This window comes from Dermochelys coriacea, chromosome 5 (assembly GCF_009764565.3).
Source record: "Dermochelys coriacea isolate rDerCor1 chromosome 5, rDerCor1.pri.v4, whole genome shotgun sequence".
Taxonomy (NCBI): domain Eukaryota; kingdom Metazoa; phylum Chordata; order Testudines; family Dermochelyidae; genus Dermochelys; species Dermochelys coriacea.
In genome coordinates this window covers 24056251-24076282 of record NC_050072.1, presented here as the reverse complement: position 1 = coordinate 24076282, position 20032 = coordinate 24056251, and the positions used below count along the sequence as shown (strand labels likewise).

General features: G+C 42.2%; 1 protein-coding gene across 4 annotated transcripts in view; it reads left to right on the top strand.

Annotated features, from left to right (window-relative positions):
* Window positions 1-20032, top strand: part of NPR3 (natriuretic peptide receptor 3) — a 59963-nt gene that overhangs the window by 25585 nt on the left and 14346 nt on the right. For all 4 annotated transcript variants that reach the window (XM_038403866.2, XM_038403865.2, XM_038403864.2 and 1 more), the window contains one exon: window positions 13626-13761. In XM_038403866.2, coding sequence (XP_038259794.1) covers window positions 13626-13761 — 136 coding nt within the window. The remainder of the gene's footprint in view (window positions 1-13625; window positions 13762-20032) is intronic.

Sequence of the window (20032 nt, the reverse complement as noted above, 5' to 3'; positions counted from 1 at the left end):
CAGTGTCTTCATTACAAGAGTCAGTAAAGATTTTGTTAAAGGAAGAGCTGAACATTTGAAGATATGAAGAATGCTTCATGCTTTAAGTCACAAACACACTTTTTCTAGTTATGAATCCTTTCAATAGTCATTTGACAGTAATGTTACACTTTGCACCTCGGATCTAAAAAACTGTTTTTGATACTAATTTATAGAGTTGATCAAATATTATTGACTGAATATATTGTTCGGTGAATTTCACCATATTAACAGGAAAACGTTATTTGACCTATAATATTTTCAAGTATTTGGCCAGCTCTATATCTATTTTAATTATATTAATGAATACTTTGATTAATAAAGGCAAAATTAATCTAATCTAATAATTTATTCAATTAATAATTTATTTCCAGTGTCAAACAGTGCTACTGGTTAGTTAAGCCTGACAACACCTCTGAGGTAAGTAAACACTATACTATAATATTACAATAACTAAGCCACAGAAAGATAAAGTAACCTGCACATGATTATATCATATGTCAGTAAGAGAGCTAGAGAGAACTGGGAATAGAAAAGCTAGGAATTGTGGGTAAAATCCTGGTCCCATCAAAGTTAATGGCAAAATTCCCATTGATTTCAGTGGGGCCAGGATTTCTCCCCTGATTCCCAGCCCCCTGCTCTGACTGACGTTCTTGACGTTCTGGAGGATAATGAGACCTGTGATATGTAGCAGGGGTTTTCAACCTTTTTCTTTCTGCGGCCCCCCCTAACATGCTATAAAAACTCCATGGCCCACATGTGCCACAACTGTTTTTCTGCATGTAAAAGCCAGGCTGGTATTAGGGGGTAGCAAGCAAGGCAGCTGCTCAAGGCCCCACGCTCCAGGACCCCCACGAAGCTAAACTACTCAGGCTTCAGCTTGAGGCCCAGTTGGCAGGGATCGGGCTGGTGGGGCTTTGGCTTTCTTCCCTGTGCCCCAGTGAGTCTAATGCTGGCCCTGCTTGGCAGACCCCCTGAACCCTGCTTGCGACTACCCAGGGGGCCTCACACCCCTGGTTGATAACTGCTGATGTGTAGCCAAGGGATTTACCTCCTTCCTTAAGGGCTCGGTGTGGAGCACACTGAAGTCAATGGTAAAGACTCCCATTGACTTCAGGAGGCTTGGGATCAGGCCCCAAATCTGCTGAAGGGAGTCTTATTGCCCTTATTCATTTATTAATCTTAACTCAAGGAATAGTTTTAGATCATATTTTTGATGCCTGCTGTGTGGTATGTTGGCAGCAGGCAGTTAGTAGAAATTTACGGCTATTTTATAGATAATGAGACCAAAGTAATGCCCTAGTAAAAGGTAGAGTAAGCAATAAATAAATAAAACAGTGGGGAACCATTATAATCATTGTTCTGGAGGGATTCTTCCCCGTACTTGTATGTCATTTTCCATTCTGCTATACTCTGTTCTGCATTTTACTGTGTTGCTATCCTGCAGCTTAGCACAAAAATGGGCTTATACTTTAATTCACAATTGTGACAAATGAGCAACTTGTGTCTGTGCCAGCTAGATGATGATAAATAAATTAATCACTTAATGATTACAAATGAAAAATGAGGAAGAAATAGTGATAGAAATGTAGGGCTGGAAGGGACCTCAAGAGGTCATCAGCCCCCTACACTGAGGTGGGACCAAGAAAACCTAAACCAGTCCCTGACAGGTGATTATCTAACCTGTTCTTAAAAAATCTCTAGTGATGGGGATTCCACAACCTCCTCTGGAAGCTTATTCAAGTAGTTAACCTTATAGTTTGAAAGTATTTCCTAATATCTAACCTAAATCTTCCTTGCTGAAGATAAAGTAGATTACTTCTTGTCCTACCTTCAATGGGGCATGGAGAAAAATTCAGAGTCCCCTTGATAACAGCCTTAACATACCTGAAGATTTATCAGGTCTCCACTCAGTCTTCTAGTCTCAAGAGTAAACATGCCCATTTTTTAAAACTTGTCCTAATAGCTCAGGTTTTCTAAGCCTTTTATCATTTTTGTAGTTCTGCTCTGGACTCTCTTCGGTTTGTCTTCATCTTTCTTAAAGTGTGGGGTCCAAAACAGGACACAGTACTTCAGCTGAGGCCTGACAAGTGCTGAGTAGACTAACTCTGCTGCAGGCCCTGACTCCTGACACTTTCATCTAGGCCGCATTTCCCTACTTTGCTTATGAGAATGTCACATGGGACCATGTCAAAAGCCTTACTAAAAATCAAGATATATCATGTCTACTGCTTCTGTCCATCACTTAGGCAAGTAACCCTGTCAAAAAAGAAAACTTAGGTTGGTTTGGCATGATTTGTTCTTGACAAATCCACATTGGGTTTTTCTTTATTACCTCTTAGCCTCTAGTTATTTACAAATTGATTGTTTAATAATTGTTCCAGTATCTTTCCATGTATCAAAGTTAGGCAGACTGGTGTATAATTCCCTGGGTCCTCTTTGTTCCCCTTTTTAAAAATAGGTATTGAGCTTCCCCTTCTCCTGTGTTCTGGGACCTTAGCTGTCCACTATGAGTTTTCCCTTGCTAATGGTTCTGAGATTCTACTTCAGCAAATTCCTTACGTATCCTAGGGTTAATTTCATCAGGCCCTATCAACTTGAATGCATCTGACTTATCTAATTATTCTTTAATATGTTCTTTCTTTATTCTGCCTTGTGTTCCTCCTCTCTTGTTGTTAATATTAATTGTGTTCAGCATCTGTTCACAATTAACCTTTTTAGTGAAGACTGAAGCAAAATAGGCATTAAATACCTCATCCTGCTTGGTGTCATTCATTATTAGCAGTCTCCCTCCTGCTAAGTAGTGGACCTATATTTTCCTTCATCTTTCTCTTGCTCCTAATGTAGTTATAGAACCTTCTCTTATTGCTTTTTATGTCCCTTGCTAGTTCTCACTCATTTTGTTCCTTAGCCTTTCTGATTTTTACCCTGCATGCTTATGCTATTCTTTTGTACTCATCCTTAACAATTTGTTTAATTTTCCACTTTTTGTAGGATTCCATTTTGATTTTCAGATCATTAAAGAACTGATGGAGCCATATCTGCTTCTTACTACTATGCCTGTCTTTACTTTGTATTGTTATAGTTTGCTATTGTATCTTTAGTATTGTGCTTTGAGAAATTGCCAGCTCTCCTGAACTCCTTTTTCCCTTAGATTTTCTTCCTATGCAACCCACCTTCCATCTCTCTGAGTTTAATGAAGTCTGAATTATGAGGAAGGGATAAATAAAGAGGGATGTTGTGCTTATATTTTTTCTCTATTAAATGACAATAACCTACCCAGATAGAATCCCTAAATTCTCTGGAATTTGTGTAATTTTGTTATAGCTCACTACCAAGTGTTGTTTTTTAATTTTGTTTTAGTATAATTTTTATTGAACAATTAGTCAGGTTCTGACCCAAGTGTGGTATTAAAACATATAAAGAGTTAGTTATAGTGGGTTAAATACTTCCCTAAATCCACATACAGAACTCTCATTGATTCCAAGTTCCAGGTAGAACATCTATTTGTTATAGATAATATGCTTGCTACTTGGTATTAATGATCCTTTGGTCTAGGAAGAACAGTAATAACAAATCACTAGGCTTACCTCATCCCACTGGAGTAAATGGTAACCCCTGTCCTAATGCCAGCAGAGCAGCTACATTAGTGGAGGGGATGGCAGGCAGCATATTCATCATCTCCTCCCTCGGGAAGGAGGTGCTTAGCCAGGGGGAGAGTATCTTAAAACTGTGTCCAAGTTATAGAAAAGCAGTTAGTAGAGGCTAAATCAGTTCATCATCTTGGGCTTCCTGGCCAGCACTGCCAACTTTTGGGGGGTCCAATTCCCCCCCACCCCCCTGAACAGCAGGGATTGCTAGAGCCTTTTGCCATTGCAATCCCCCACTGCAACTAACTTTTTGCAGCTGAGGTACATCAGCGGAAGCCAGCAAATCCCGGGACTCAGTCATGGCTGTTACATTTTCCTTTACATATGTATTGCTCTTATTGCAGGAAATGTAAATGTCATGGAGTGCAGTCCAGTCAGAATATTGACTATTAATCGTATAGTGTGTTTGGAGTGCTATTCAGTACTGGGACCCTGCTCAGCCATATATGGTGGAGTAGAAATCACTTTTGGTTACAGTGATTAAAATGTTTTGTTCCAACTATGCCTGGAGAGCATTGGGCATGTCATGTGCCCAGGAATGGAAATTGTGGGTAGCCTTCCCTTTCTGGGAGAGGTGCTGTTTGAAATTCCATTTATATAGAAAGATGTCCAAAGTGGAACTACAAGCACTCCTCAATGATATTTGTACATCCCCAATTAACGTAGTATTGGAGCACTTTACAATCTTTAATATATTTATTCTCACAGCACTCCTGTGAGGTAAGGACATGCTCTTAGCCTCATTTTGCAGACAGAAAACTGAGGCACCGAGAGATTAAGATGCCCAAGGTCAGACAGGAAGTCTGTGGCAGAGCAAATGATTGACCCTGGGCCTCCCAGATTAGTGGTATAAATACTGAGCCATCCTTCCCTTCCATTTGACTCCACCTCCTCCAGGGAGAAGGTATGAAAAGGCAAATACCAAAAGGCAGATTCTTTTCTTTTCTGTTGTTGTGAGGGAGTCGCTGAATGGATCAGACCTATGGTAAATATTGGAGTGGCACTAAGAGCAGGGATCTTTTTTTAAAACTCATCTCTGCCACAATGCCTAGGTAGCTGCTTTGCCGTGACCTCTGCTTACTACATCTTAGTTGTCTCACTGTTGCCATGAGCTCCCCCTTCTGGTTCTTATATCCACCTTTTCTCTCTTGACTTGCACTTAGATTGTAAACTTTTTGATCAGCTTTTCACTATATATGTGAACAGTGCCTTACACAGTGGTACCCTGATCCACCCCTGGGGTTTCTAAGTGTTACTACAATACAAATAGTAGTAAAGGGAGGGAGAGAGAAGAGGGGATTTCTTCTCCTTCCTACCTCCATGGCAGACAATAAGCCATCCCTCTGAGGGGTAAAAGAATGCTGCACCTTAAGAGTTTGTTGTGTTAATAACCTGGGCTTTGTTTCTCTGAGAAGTCTGACATGTTACAATAAATGTTTTAATCTATGTTTGTTTTAATCTAATTTAATCTAATCCTGGGGAGGACTAATCAAGATACACACACAATATAGGATGCCTTTTATTATCATTAACAGATACACCGTTGCTCAGTGTGAAATATAAAGTGGATGTTTCATCAATGTTGAAAAACATACAACTCTGCATGAACAGGCCCGCCGACAGGGGGAGCCAAAGGGGGTAATTGCCCAGGGGCCTGGATGATTTAAAAGGGCCCGGGAACCCTTGGCCCTTTTAAATAGCCTGGGCAGGCCACAGGGCTCCTAGGCACGTGTGATGTGGCGAATGCTCCAGGCCCTGCACTTTGGGGGGCCCCACGGGCAGGCGCGATTGGCCAGCCCAGTGCAGTCACTGCCAGAAGTGACGGGGTCGGTGCCGGAAGTGACGGATTCATCACGTTTGCCCTGGGCCCCGCACCTCCTGCTAGGGACGTCCCTGCAGACAGGAATTGCTGTCGCCGGGCCTGTGCATGAATGAATGTTTAAATAACACTGTACTATCTTTCACTGTTACATAAAGCCCCTAAGGACATCATCTTGCAAGCTTACTCAGATGAGCAGCCCTAGTGACTTCCGTGGGTACAACTCATCTAAGTGAAGGTTGCAGGATGCAGCCCTACGTCACTACATAACAAAATACCATAACATCTAGTGAGGCTTGGAATGCTGTTTATCCTTTAGAAAGCCATTGTCTAGTTCTGATCTAGTCAACAAGTGAGTGCTTTAACCAGTTTATTTCTGTATTTCATTCTTTCAACACACAGTGGGCTAAATGCTGCCCTTAGTTACATCCATGATGCCATGCACTATGTTCTTTTTCAAAGGTAAACTGAATATTAAGGAAATGACCTTTTCTGCGCTAGGCATGTTTTTCTATTATTATTTTTTCCTCTTTCCCTTAGCAGGGACTGCTTTTCTTCCTGTTTCTTTGAACCACTAAGCTCCAACTCAATTAGGGAAGCAGTCTTGTTGCCTGAGAGAATGGGGTATATTTTCAGCATGTGTGGATTTAAACATACAACTCACATTAACTGCTTGTTCCTCCCATTCCAGCTGCTGTGTTGCCTTCACGATCTTTTGATTTTCCAGTATCCCAGTGAACGTGCAAGCTTAGGCAACTGGCCGTGTTCCTGCCAACTTAGACAGTACCAAGACACAAAATATTAGTGACAGCTTTATGACTAAATCCCAGTGCTTTTTTCTGAACGCACTTAATCTTTGAGGAGGCTTGACATCCAGATCTGAAACTGGAGCTCAGCTCTCTTTTAGTGGACGCTCCCTGTTAACTCCTGTATGCATTGAATTGATTAGCTAGTTCATAGTCTTTGCCCATATATTAGGCACTCGAATTTGAAAATGTTAGCCATTTCACATAGCTTGAGTGAGGCTGATGCCTAGATCCTTCCCCATCACTAAAATGCTCCATGGCTTTAATATATAATAGGGAAGCTCAGTATTGGGCAATTCTAAATGCAAAACACTTTGCTATTCATAGAGCAATCAGGATATGGAGAGTTATGGGTCCCCAGTAGCTGTAACTTGGCAGTCTTCCACATAAATAACATTTTGTATTGCTCTACATGCTGTTAATGCCTTAGTATATATGTACAGTGTGGTCACACTATAGCTGTTTGGGGGATCCATAACTTTGAATTGCCTGACTTTTGAGCATGTAAAAATCACGACCATACTATAGCACTGATGTAGCTTTTGCATTTAATTTCCTTGGAGGATTATTTTTTATAAGGAAACATGACTACAAAGGGCAAAAAGATGGGGAATAGAGGGGAAGGATGGAAAAAATGAAAGGAAGAATGTGCATTTATTTGACTACGACTTTTGGCTATGCACCTAGACCATATTTTGCACACTCTTGGATCTTACACATAGGATGCACTGCACCCTACAATGGGTGTGTAATCTGATATTGGTGGTAAAGAAGTCTAAGCAGGAAGGTTCTCCACCTCCCTTTATGACAGTCACCAAAGGGGGCAGCAAATCTGGCAGTCTTGTCTGCCGGTCACTCAGGTCATCCAAGCCACATATTGGTGGGGCACAGAGAGAACTGGAGATCCAAGATTAAGATAGACCTATCTTGCCTGCATATGTACAGTGTTTGGAACTTCTCTCTTTCACTTATTTTAAAAATTAGCAGAAAATAGTGTGCACAACATTCTTTAATGCTTCTCACTTTTAAATCTTAGCTAACAGAATTATTTATTACCTACAAGATTAGAGGATCTTATAAAAGCTTTTATCAAATATGGGGCTCTTCCTTGATTACTGTCTATTGCTGAACTGCACAATTAGTTACTATGGAGACCCAGATTTTGCCTTTAAGCATCCTACAAAGAACTCATCAGAAGTATAGTACTCCCCACTGGATAGATTTCATTGAATGTCCATTTATTCCATCACTTTCTATCCCTTTCCACAGTGATGTATTTTCTTTTTACGGAGAGGGGAGGGTGTGTTATTTTTTGCTAGTGAATTTTGCTTTTACTATTGGATGGTCTAACATCTGAATAAACACAAGAAAATCACACATTGCTCTGGAAAATTTAATATAATTCTAAATGGCCATTTTTAATATACCAGTGATCAAGATTTTCAAAAGAGATTAGTGATTTTGGAGTGCCTCAAGTTTCGGATGCACAATTTGAGACACCATAAAGGGGCTTAAACTGATTAGGACCCGCTATCTGAAAATGAGGCCACTTTAAAGTATTTAAAGTTGGGCTCCCAAAAATCACTAGTCTTTTTATATATATATATATATATATATATATATTATATATGTGCATGCATGTACAGATGCCTCAAACATTGCCAAAGAGAATGATATCAGACTTTCCAAAGCAATTCATGTCTGGGCTAAGAACTAACATGAGATATTTTGGATCAGATGGTCTTTGCTTCGAAAAGTTATGTGTTTGAAAATGGGGGTATGTAAGAAAGTGCCTTCTTAGCCATAACTAGTGTGCCTAGTATGACAGATGGTATATTAAAATTATTTTGTATTTACAGGGTCCCCCCCCAAAAAAAAAATCCCAAAAAGCCAGTTCTGGTTACAGCTGTAGAGCTACAAAGTGAAACTGGATGAGTGTTATCAAAGACAAATGGAGTGGTACCCAATAACAGGAACAGAGTTCCTTCAGGACAATCTGTGAAATTATCTCAAAGTCATTAAATAGCAAAATAATGAATTAATGTTCATCTTATCCCTATGTCCTCTCCTTTGCGTATACCTTTCAGCTGCAACCATTAGAGAGAAACAGCCTAAGAGGCCTCTTCTTTACACATCCCCATGACACCCTTACTGTGAAAAAGAAAAAAATATATCACAGCAATAGGGATTTCCAGATGGTGCAGCAGGAGGATAGGCAGGTAGATTGTAAGCGCTTTATAACATCCCATATCCCTTTTAAGGATTTGTGCTTGAAAGTGCTATGTGACTAATGTGAGGGCTAACCAATGCACAAGGCACTACATAGTTTGGAGTGCCTCTTCCACTAGAAATGGGGGTAATAAATGGGGGTAATAATTTTTTTAAACTGGAAAACATGAAACCAGCAGAATTTCCAGTGTTAGGTTTGCCAGGCCTAAAGCAGACATTACTAAAACTATTAATCGTCAGTCCCTTAAGACTGACTGCTTTCAGGAACTCTGGCTGTTTTGATTAAGCCCAGTGTGATGAAAAGGTACCCTATAAGTGTTCTTAGTGGGCACTGGGAATGAAAAGCCAGTTGTGTTTGTGTCACATACAAGAGAACACTTGCATCAGAATCTGCCACAGTAAAAGAGCATGTTGTAAAATAAGACAGGTCTCATGCTAAAACCAGCTGGTAGAATAGAAATGGGGAGAGCACTAAGAAAAGATGGGAACCATCAAACAGCTGGTGTGTAAGAAGTTAGGGCAGGAGCCTAATGAAACTAGAAACCATGGTCCAAAATTTCCAGTTGAGAAATCCTGGCATCATTGAAGTCAATGGCAAAACTCCTATTGACTTCAGTGGGGCCAGGATTTATTGAGTTGCCCAACAATCTCTTTTGTTTGTTTAAAAAAAAAAGACATGAAAAACTAAGCCCTCCAATATCCATATAATGTGGGACTGTCATTGCGTGACTTTTTCCACACACAGATCCTACAGTTCCATGCAAACAGCTGCTGGAGAGAGTCTACTGTCTCTCAAGGTAGAAACAATTTTGTCTTCCTGATCTTTAGGTTGTGGCTTCCTTTTAACCTTTGCATTTCATTTTTCTGAGGTTCATTCACATGAACTGTTTGCTCCTTTGGTGGCACTGGCTCCTTTTTCTAAACATTTGGCGAATCTTTTTAAATGAAGCACAGGTGAGAATTAGAAACATCTGCAGCCCCAGTTAAGATGTCGGAGAAATTTTAACTTTGATTCTATGAGATTCAGAGTCAGGATGAATGAACTATGCTTATTGCAGATAGCTGGCTTAAGAACGAAAGAATATCTTCTGTGTAGTTACATAACAAGGAGCTTGATTATCTTAACACAGCCAATCGACTATGTAATTCTTTATTATCTATGTAACAGCTATTTACTTAACTGGCTACATGTTGTTATCTTTTGGCATTGTATATGTCCAGCTACAACTACGAGAGGTTTAACAGAACTTTATTTATCCGGATTTTGAGCTGTTCAAAAGCAATGAAATTAATGGTAAACTAAATATTGTTTCTAAACAGTAGTATATTGGGGGGGGGGGGAACAGGGGAGCACCAAAAATGTCAAGAAGAGACCCATAATGGAGTAAAATCTTTGCTTGCTCATTGGCTAATTGCAGCCCAGGCAGGCACTTTTCCAATATAACTAAACTGTGAGTGAATGGGACCACCCTCCTTGTGGCTGAAAAGATAATTCACTGTGAATTATTGTGCAACAAGCCAGGATGTGTTGTGGTTTTGAGATGTGAGCAATTGCTTACAGGAGAGGAACACATGTACAGTTTAAGCCGTATTGCTTTACAATGGGATCCATATTTGAATCCAGGCTCCTAAAGTAATTCACTACCTCAGCTGGTGGTGGTATTATTTATTATTATGTAGTCATTTGCTAAGCACTGTTGCTTTTGGAAGAACAGAAACATAAAGGCAGTCCCTACAATCTAAGATTCAGGCACCTATAAGATAAGATATACTGAGAGATACAGGTGAGAGTAGGGCTACATAGTGAAAACTTTATTCACATTGGTGAGCACTGACTCACACAAGTGGTCCCACTGAGCTCAAAGTCATCTTCCTTTCACTAGCTGTTTCTTTCCATTGTTACATTTTTTTTATTTATATTGAGCACAAAAATTGGGGGCCAGATTGTAGATTGAATTTGAATTGGTCCTGGCATGAGTGCACATGGGGGTCTCCTTGTATCCTCCAGCATGCTATACCCATGCAGAGGCTAGCCCCAATTGTAGCCCCAGTACTCTCTTGTGCAGGGAGCTGTCAAGAGGTACAGCTATGGCTACATTGCTCATGCTGGCCAGCAGAGCAAGTGAGACACAGGGGTGCACACATGGTCCTCTTCTAAAAGGGGTAGTGCAATGAGCACATGAACCCTGCACACAAGGATGCTATGGCACATATTAGAAGTCAAACTCTTGTTGGTGTGGCTGCTGGGCACAGCACTTCTGCTCCATGACATTGACTTAATGATAAAATTGAGCCCTTTCTATGTAGGAAAAGTGCTGCAACAGTTTCTGCATGGGGCTCAGCTGAGTTTGCAGGAGCTTCACTTCAGCACTGAATTTGCTAATATTATTGATTTGTAGGGCTGTAGTACCCAGAGGCCCCATCGTATTGTCACTCTATGTACACAGAGATAGTAGGAGTCAGTCGAGGCCCTGAAGAACTTAGCAGCTAAACAAATAAGACAGTTAAAGGGTGGAAGAAAAGAAGCATCGCTCACTGACGTGAACTGAGCCTTGCGCTGAGCTCCGCTATATACGTGAAACTCCCATGGAAGTCAGTGTGAGTTGTGCCGATGCTCTAGTGGGCATGATTGGCATACTGCATATACAGTGTACAGAACTGTATATACAGTATGTGTACAGTATACTGCAGAACTGAAATTAATTTGCAAACTGGACATCATCAAATTAGGCCTGAATAAAGACTGGGAGTGGATGAGTCACTACAAAAAGTAATTTTCCCTCTGCTGATTCTCATGCCTTCTTGTCAACTGTTGGGAATGGGCGACGTCCACCTTGATTGCATTGGCCTCGTTAACACTAAAAGGTAATTTTCCCTCTGTTAATATTTACCCCTTTTTGTCAACTGTTGAGAATAGGCCACTTCCATCTTAATTGAAATGGCCTAGTTAGCACTGACCCCCCTCTTGGTAAGGCAACTCCCATCTTTTCATCTGCTGTAATATATATACTGCTTATTGTATTTTCCACTCCATGCATCTGATGAAGTAGGTTTTAGCCCACGAAAGCTTATGTCCAAATAAATTTGTTAGTCTCTAAGGTGCCACAAGGACTCCTCATTGTTTTTGCTGATACAGATTAACACGGCTACCACTCTGAAACCAGTATACAGACACACTCTCAGGGGTGCTGGAACTAGGGATGCTCCCACACCCTCTGGCTTGAAGTGGTTTCCATCATATACAGGGTTTACAGTTTTGTTCAATGGCTTTCAACACCCCCACTATAAAAATTGTTCCAATGATACCCCACAGTCTTGTCTTTTTTATCACTTCTTAATCAGGTGCATAAAGTAACTTCCAAGTATTGCATATCACTTCCAGGAAAGCAAGCAAAATTGACTGAAGTTTGGGTTTAGTTGATATTTTGGAGCCTGATCTCATTGAAGTCAATGGCAACACTCTCACTGACTTCAGTGGGAGCCAGGATCAGGCCCAAATCATTTCAGGTTCAGTGGGTTTGGCAGAAATGTTAGTTGAGGGTCAATCTTGGGTGAACTTTTTCCAGTTTGAGGGGGGGGAGTTTTTCAGCAAACCCCTTCCTTCTCCACAGATGCCAGGTAGGAATTCATGCTTTAGAATCCATATGAAAACTGGGTGTTTCACATTGTTTCAACTTTAAATAGACCTGAGCCAAAACCTCAGAACTGAACACCCCAGATTTTGGGGGAAAATGAACCCAAATGTGAATTCATGTGTGGTCCCTCTCCCTACCAGGCATTGAACCAAAATCCCCAGCTCCAAGCCTCCCTGAATTTTGAGGAAGTTTGGATCCAGCACTGATCTTTGCCACCCACTCTCCTGTCTAGGTTTTGATCTCACATCAGGCAAACTTAGCTGGCATCAACCGAGTTTGAATTTTCAGTTTGAACCCAAAATTTGAGAAAAAAATAAGATTTCAGATCTAGCACCCAAAAAGACTTATTTTAAATTTGCCACCCTACTATGAACCAAACCTACCAGTTTTTTGCACTGCTCTGTTCATAAGTGTTGTGGAGATCAGTGGGAGATCAGTGTAAGTATAGCTCTAATGTGAAATCAAATTTGCTCTCATTGAAGGACAGTGCTGGTTTACAATACAGTATTTACACGCTGCTACTCTGAAACCAGTATTTACTTTTGTATTTGTACTGGAAAATGACATTTCATTTAGCTCATGCCATTTACTGAAACAGATGTAAAAGATGGGAAACTAGTTTTCTGGCAACTCCAGAGAATGTTACATAGTACAGGGTAAACAGCTTGCTCTGTTGTTCATTTGCTAGCGGAGAGATGGTCTATTGAGCAAGATCCAGAATCAGCAGAAATGGAGGGGAGTAATCATTAAACAAACAAATCTGTCAGCAAAGTCAGAAAAACTTCCTCTCTCCATAAACATAATGGGGAGAGGATATTTTCATATCCAATGAAGTGTGCTGTGTAAAACAGACAATTAACCAGATGTGCTCTCCTGGGGTTTTGGAACAGGCGCATGTCTGCATTAAACTATTGATCCAGTTCTACTAGTCTAGTAAGCCTATGAACTAGGGGTGTAAATGCTACCCAGCCAAGGGCTGCAGAATCTGGCCTGAATACAGAAGATGATGTAAGAGAACAGTCTTGCAAGATGATGAGGGCCCTCAGGCTAATGAGGATGCTCAGCACCTTATAGAAGGTACTCAGCATCTCAAAGGATCAGCTGCACAGTTTATATGCAGATTGGCACATGAACTGTGGTACAGTGAGTTTCCCCTCTGTAACATTGTTTAGATGTGATAATGAAGCACCATTTGAATGCCAGATTTGCTGAGAGTAAAAAAAAACCACACCCAAAAAACCAGTTAGTGGTTTTCCATTAAATATTACAAGTTGCAAAATTCTCTGTTTTAATTTGAAACAAAGTTTCAGAACCAGAAAATGGGTTCTTTCGATTATTCTGTAGAAGTTCCCTAATATTAATCAATTTGGGCCAAGCCTGGTCTCCCTGATCCAGGGTTTGAACCTTTGTAAAGATAAATATTTTTTCATAGATGGCTTAAAGATGAATGTTGTCGTCTTTTTCTTAGGTTAACATGTTTGTGGAAGGATTCCATGATGCCATTCTTCTCTATGCTCTGGCTTTGCGTGAAGTCCTAAAATATGGCTTTAGCAAGAAGGATGGGGATAAAATTGTTCATCAGACACGGAACAGGACATATGAAGGTAGGTGTCTGCTAGTTGGAATACTGGATTGTATCAGTATCATTACAACTCAGGCTATTACTGTGTGTTCCGCTTCAGGACCAGGACACAAGAGGTTAAAAAACAGTCAGACTATATGCTCTTCAAATATACACACTGCATTTTTAAAGATCAAATAATTCACCACTTTGAATATTTTTCATAACATCCCTTTAGGTATTATTCTGCCCAAAGGAACTCCTAATAATTTAATGACCCTCATTAGGGTTGTAAAGAAATGCCAATAACTTTCTCAGGCTCCTTTGTTTTTGAAAAGATTACAGCAGCTTGTCTTACTTAATGTGCATCTACTAGCTCTTGAGCTTGCTTCATTTTTTCCATTTAGCGTTTTTATCTTAACAAGCTGGATTCGATAAAAGCACACTGGTGCCAATTTTTCCTTTGTCGTCGATGCTGTTTTGAGCATTGGAAGGTTTTTCTTCCCTTCCTTTTAAGAGCTTTGTTTGTTATCTCAGATACAGTAACCAAAGAGGACTGTGGCTTTCTGGGCCTAATCCCTTACGCCCTGAGTCTACAGAGACTTCAGCAGATGCGTAACTTTAAACATGTGAGTAGTCCCTCCCTTGATGTAGTTATGCATGTGCTTAAGTTTTTGCAGAGTATGGGCCTCAGTAAAGAAACCAAGCAGTGTGACATCACAAGACCCACACATCATTTCTTACAGTAATCTTTCAGTGTTAGATTACCAAGATTTCCAGTGGAAGTACTTGAGAAAGAAAATATTTCCCTTACATAAGAAACCAACAATTAACTCAGCAATATAACAGCTATGAAAGACATAATGGGCCAGATGCTCAGCTGCAATGAGTATACACCAGGCAGAGCTGAGGAGAAGTGAAGGGGCAGGTGGCTCTAAGCCACCTTTCTGTTCCCCTAATCCTGGGTTGACCAAAGGCCAATATGATGCCCAGTGCAATTTAAAGCAGACTGGTAACTACTCTGAATTATGCAGCTGAAGCAGCCACACAGGCACCACTGCACTAGGTGAGGATCAGGTACAGCGCTGTATAACCTGCTCCATCCCCTCCAAATCATAGCACCTTACAGCACTCTACACCCAGGGAATTCCCCTCTGTCATGAGATTCCTTTTACAGCAGCCTCTCTGAACAGAGAATCCAGCCCAAAATGTCCATCTTATGTCCCATAATTTTATGCTAGAGTCCTCCAAGAACATGCCAAGCTATGGTGCGTCCTTGCAAGTTTCTTATAGAGATATGTGCTCCAACCAGTGGGACTGCCAGGCTACACAATAGCGTCCTGAGCTGCTTTACTCATAAAATCAGCCAAGAGAAAAGAATGTTCTTTCCTCACTGGTAAAAAACAGTTCTTTGTTGCTGAGCAACCTCTCTCTTATCATAGGTATTTTGAAAATTCAGGCTTAACGATGAGCTGTCAGGAGCATAAGACTGAAAGGTGAAGATCCCCCCCCGCCCCGACTCCTCACCATCCCAATACTTCGCTGGACAAATATGTATTCATTATGGGCCTGATGTTGAAAGTGGTCTTCAACCTGGCCTCTTAGGAGCCAATCCTACAAGGAGAACTGTGCAAGCAGGCTCCTGTCCTTATGGGGAGCCCTACCATGGTCAGTGGGGCTCTATCGGGAAACATCCATGCAGAGTCCATTGCAGGATGTGGCCTTATATTGCACCTGAAATTTTGCACACAGATCATTGAAAACATAGTTGCTGCCATTTAGATTTCTAATTGCCTGGCACCTTTTCTCCACGGTACATTCTGGTCCACATCAAATAGGTGTCCAGTCAGGAATCCAATTGGCTATTAATAGCTGCTAACGAAACATTCATTCACATCCTCCCCTCTGCATAGGTTGGGGCAGGGGAGAGCCAGTCAATAGTATGCTTCAGGAGAGGGATATGGACTAGAACTGGTCAAAAATTCTCCAGTGAAACAGTTTTCCATTAGAAACGCTAATTTAAAAAAAAAATCAATAAAATTATATTAATGTTTTGATAGTTTTATCAAGTCAAAACAAAGTGCTTCAATATTTCCAGATCAAAATTTCAAAAAAATTTGTTCTGCAGGAAATTTTCAACTTTTCATTACAAGTCAGGATGAAAGAAAATTTCAGATTTTCCAAGTTTTGACTAGCTCTATTAATGACTTCAGGCCAGATGGTCTTGGCTTACTGAGTCAGTAAGCTTTCTGTTCCAGTAAACACTTCCTTTCAGTTCTGGGAGCCAGCCTTGCTGTGCCAGACAAGTTGGTAGTGGCCTCTGAGTGTTGCTATTGCCATTTGGTTGTGCTCACTCCTTAATCCTTCAGTCCAGGATAGTAACACAAATTTGTGATTATTTGGCTACTGTACCATTACATCTACAGGCAGTCATTTGGTTGTAAACAGTTTGGTTAATACTCAGTAGGCCTAAGATTAAACTCGCATTAATCTTTCCTGAGGTCATTCCATTTTAATAGGAAAAGAGCAAAGGTAGAATCATAGAATCATAGAATCATAGAATATCAGGGTTGGAAGGGACCCCAGAAGGTCATCTAGTCCAACCCCCTGCTCAAAGCAGGACCAAGTCCCAGTTAAATCATCCCAGCCAGGGCTTTGTCAAGCCTGACCTTAAAAACCTCTAAGGAAGGAGATTCTACCACCTCCCTAGGTAACGCATTCCAGTGTTTCACCACCCTCTTAGTGAAAAAGTTTTTCCTAATATCCAATCTAAACCTCCCCCATTGCAACTTGAGACCATTACTCCTCGTTCTGTCATCTGCTACCATTGAGAACAGTCTAGAGCCATCCTCTTTGAAACCCCCTTTCAGGTAGTTGAAAGCAGCTATCAAATCCCCCCTCATTCTTCTCTTCTGCAGACTAAACAATCCCAGCTCCCTCAGCCTCTCCTCATAAGTCATGTGCTCTAGACCCCTAATCATTTTTGTTGCCCTTCGCTGTACTCTTTCCAATTTATCCACATCCTTCCTGTAGTGTGGGGCCCAAAACTGGACACAGTACTCCAGATGAGGCCTCACCAGTGTCGAATAGAGGGGAACGATCACGTCCCTCGATCTGCTCGCTATGCCCCTACTTATACATCCCAAAATGCCATTGGCCTTCTTGGCAACAAGGGCACACTGCTGACTCATATCCAGCTTCTCGTCCACTGTCACCCCTAGGTCCTTTTCCGCAGAACTGCTGCCGAGCCATTCGGTCCCTAGTCTGTAGCGGTGCATTGGATTCTTCCATCCTAAGTGCAGGACCCTGCATTTATCCTTATTGAACCTCATTAGATTTCTTTTGGCCCAATCCTCCAATTTGTCTAGGTCCTTCTGTATCCTATCCCTCCCCTCCAGCGTATCTACCACTCCTCCCAGTTTAGTATCATCCGCAAATTTGCTGAGAGTGCAATCCACACCATCCTCCAGGTCATTTATGAAGATATTGAACAAAACGGGCCCCAGGACCGACCCCTGGGGCACTCCACTTGACACCGGCTGCCAACTAGACATGGAGCCATTGATCACTACCCATTGAGCCCGACAATCTAGCCAGCTTTCTACCCACCTTATAGTGCATTCATCCAGCCCATACTTCCTTAACTTGCTGACAAGAATGCTGTGGGAGACCGTGTCAAAAGCTTTGCTAAAGTCAAGAAACAATACATCCACTGCTTTCCCTTCATCCACAGAACCAGTAATCTCATCATAAAAGGCGATTAGATTAGTCAGGCATGACCTTCCCTTGGTGAATCCATGCTGACTGTTCCTGATCACTTTCCTCTCCTCTAAGTGCTTCAGGATTGATTCTTTGAGGACCTGCTCCATGATTTTTCCAGGGACTGAGGTGAGGCTGACCGGCCTGTAGTTCCCAGGATCCGCCTTCTTCCCTTTTTTAAAGATGGGCACTACATTAGCCTTTTTCCAGTCATCCGGGACTTCCCCCGTTCGCCACGAGTTTTCAAAGATAATGGCCAAGGGCTCTGCAATCACAACCGCCAATTCCTTCAGCACTCTCGGATGCAATTCGTCCGGCCCCATGGACTTGTGCACGTCCAGCTTTTCTAAATAGTCCCTAACCACCTCTATCTCTACAGAGGGCTGGCCATCTCTTCCCCGTTTTGTGTTGCCCAGCACAGCAGTCTGGGAGCTGACCTTGTTAGTGAAAACAGAGGCAAAAAAAGCATTGAGTACATTAGCTTTTTCCACATCCTCTGTCACTAGCTTGCCTCCCTCATTCAGTAAGGGGCCCACACTTTCCTTGGCTTTCTTCTTGTTGCCAACATACCTGAAGAAACCCTTCTTGTTACTCTTGACATCTCTTGCTAGCTGCAGCTCCAGGTGCGATTTGGCCCTCCTGATATCTTTCCTACATGCCCGAGCAATATTTTTATACTCTTCCCTGGTCATATGTCCAACCTTCCACTTCTTGTAAGCTTCTTTTTTATGTTTAAGATCCGCTAGGATTTCACCATTAAGCCAAGCTGGTCGCCTGCCATATTTACTATTCTTTCGACTCATCGGGATGGTTTGTCCCTGTAACCTCAACAGGGATTCCTTGAAATACAGCCAGCTCTCCTGGACTCCCTTCCCTTTCATGTTAGTCCCCCAGGGGATCCTGGCCATCTGTTCCCTGAGGGAGTCAAAGTCTGCTTTCCTGAAGTCCAGGGTCCGTATCCTGCTGCTTACCTTTCTTCCCTGCGTCAGGATCCTGAACTCAACCAACTCATGGTCACTGCCTCCCAGATTCCCATCCACTTTTGCTTCCCCCACTAATTCTACCCGGTTTGTGAGCAGCAGGTCAAGAAAAGCGCTCCCCCTAGTTGGCTCCCCTAGCACTTGCACCAGGAAATTGTCCCCTACGCTTTCCAAAAACTTCCTGGATTGTCTATGCACCGCTGTATTGCTCTCCCAGCAGATATCAGGAAAATTAAAGTCACCCATGAGAATCAGGGCATGCGATCTAGTAGCTTCCGTGAGTTGCCGGAAGAAAGCCTCATCCACCTCATCCCCCTGGTCCGGTGGTCTATAGCAGACTCCCACCATGACATCACTCTTGTTGCACACACTTCTAAACTTAATCCAGAGACACTCAGGTTTTTCCACAGTTTCGTACCGGAGCTCTGAGCAGTCATACTGCTCCCTTACATACAGTGCTACTCCCCCACCTTTTCTGCCCTGCCTGTCCTTCCTGAACAGTTTATAACCATCCATGACTGTACTCCAGTCATGTGAGTTATCCCACCAAGTCTCTGTTATTCCAATCACGTCATAATTCCTTGACATCACCAGGACCTCCAGTTCTCCCTGCTTGTTTCCAAGGCTTTGTGCATTTGTATATAAGCACTTGAGATAACCTGTTGATCGCCCCTCATTCCCAGTATGAGGCAGGAGCCCTCCCCTCACAGACCTTCCTGCCTGTGCTTCCTCCCGGTATCCCGCTTTCCCACTTACCTCAGGGCTTTGGTCTCCTTCCCCCGGTGAACCTAGTTTAAAGCCCTCCTCACTAGGTTAGCCAGCCTGCTGGCAAAGATGTTCTTCCCTCTCTTCGTAAGATGGAGCCCGTCTCTGCCCAGCACTCCTCCTTCATGGAACACCATCCCATGGTCAAAGAATCCAAAGCCTTCTCTCCGACACCACCTGCGTAGCCATTCGTTGACCTCCACGATTCGACGGTCCCTACCCAGGCCTTTTCCTTCCACGGGGAGGATGGACGAGAACACCACTTGCGCCTCCAACTCCTTTATCCTTCTTCCCAGAACTCCTTTATCCTTCTTCCCAGATGAGGTGAGGCATTTTAGCTCATTGAGCATTTGGGAAGATTAGGTTTGTTGAGAAAAATGTACCTTCTGGTACTGGGTAACTGAAGTCTCTCTCCTGGTTTGTAATTGCACCTTGGGACCTGATTCTCCACTACCCTGCAGTTTGCCTAATCATCTCTGTGGCATGGGTGTAAAGGCTAACATTCTGATGTGCATTCACTTTGCACAGTGCAGCAGAGAATCAGGCCCATGGTCTTCATCCCCGGACTGAAGAAGAGCTACACTAGAACCTTGCTAACTGTGCCCTTTGCTTTGTTCTTGCCCTGTTCTCTGCCCACCCCTTGGCAAAGAATTGGCACTGGAGAGAGGTCTTGTGTTCTTATGATTCCATTGTTTTCACAAACTCTGCCACGTTACATGTACTAGTATACTGGGACATATTATCCATAATCATTAAACTACAGGAAAGCTGACAAAATAAATGATCACAGTGCACTATGTGTTGCATTAT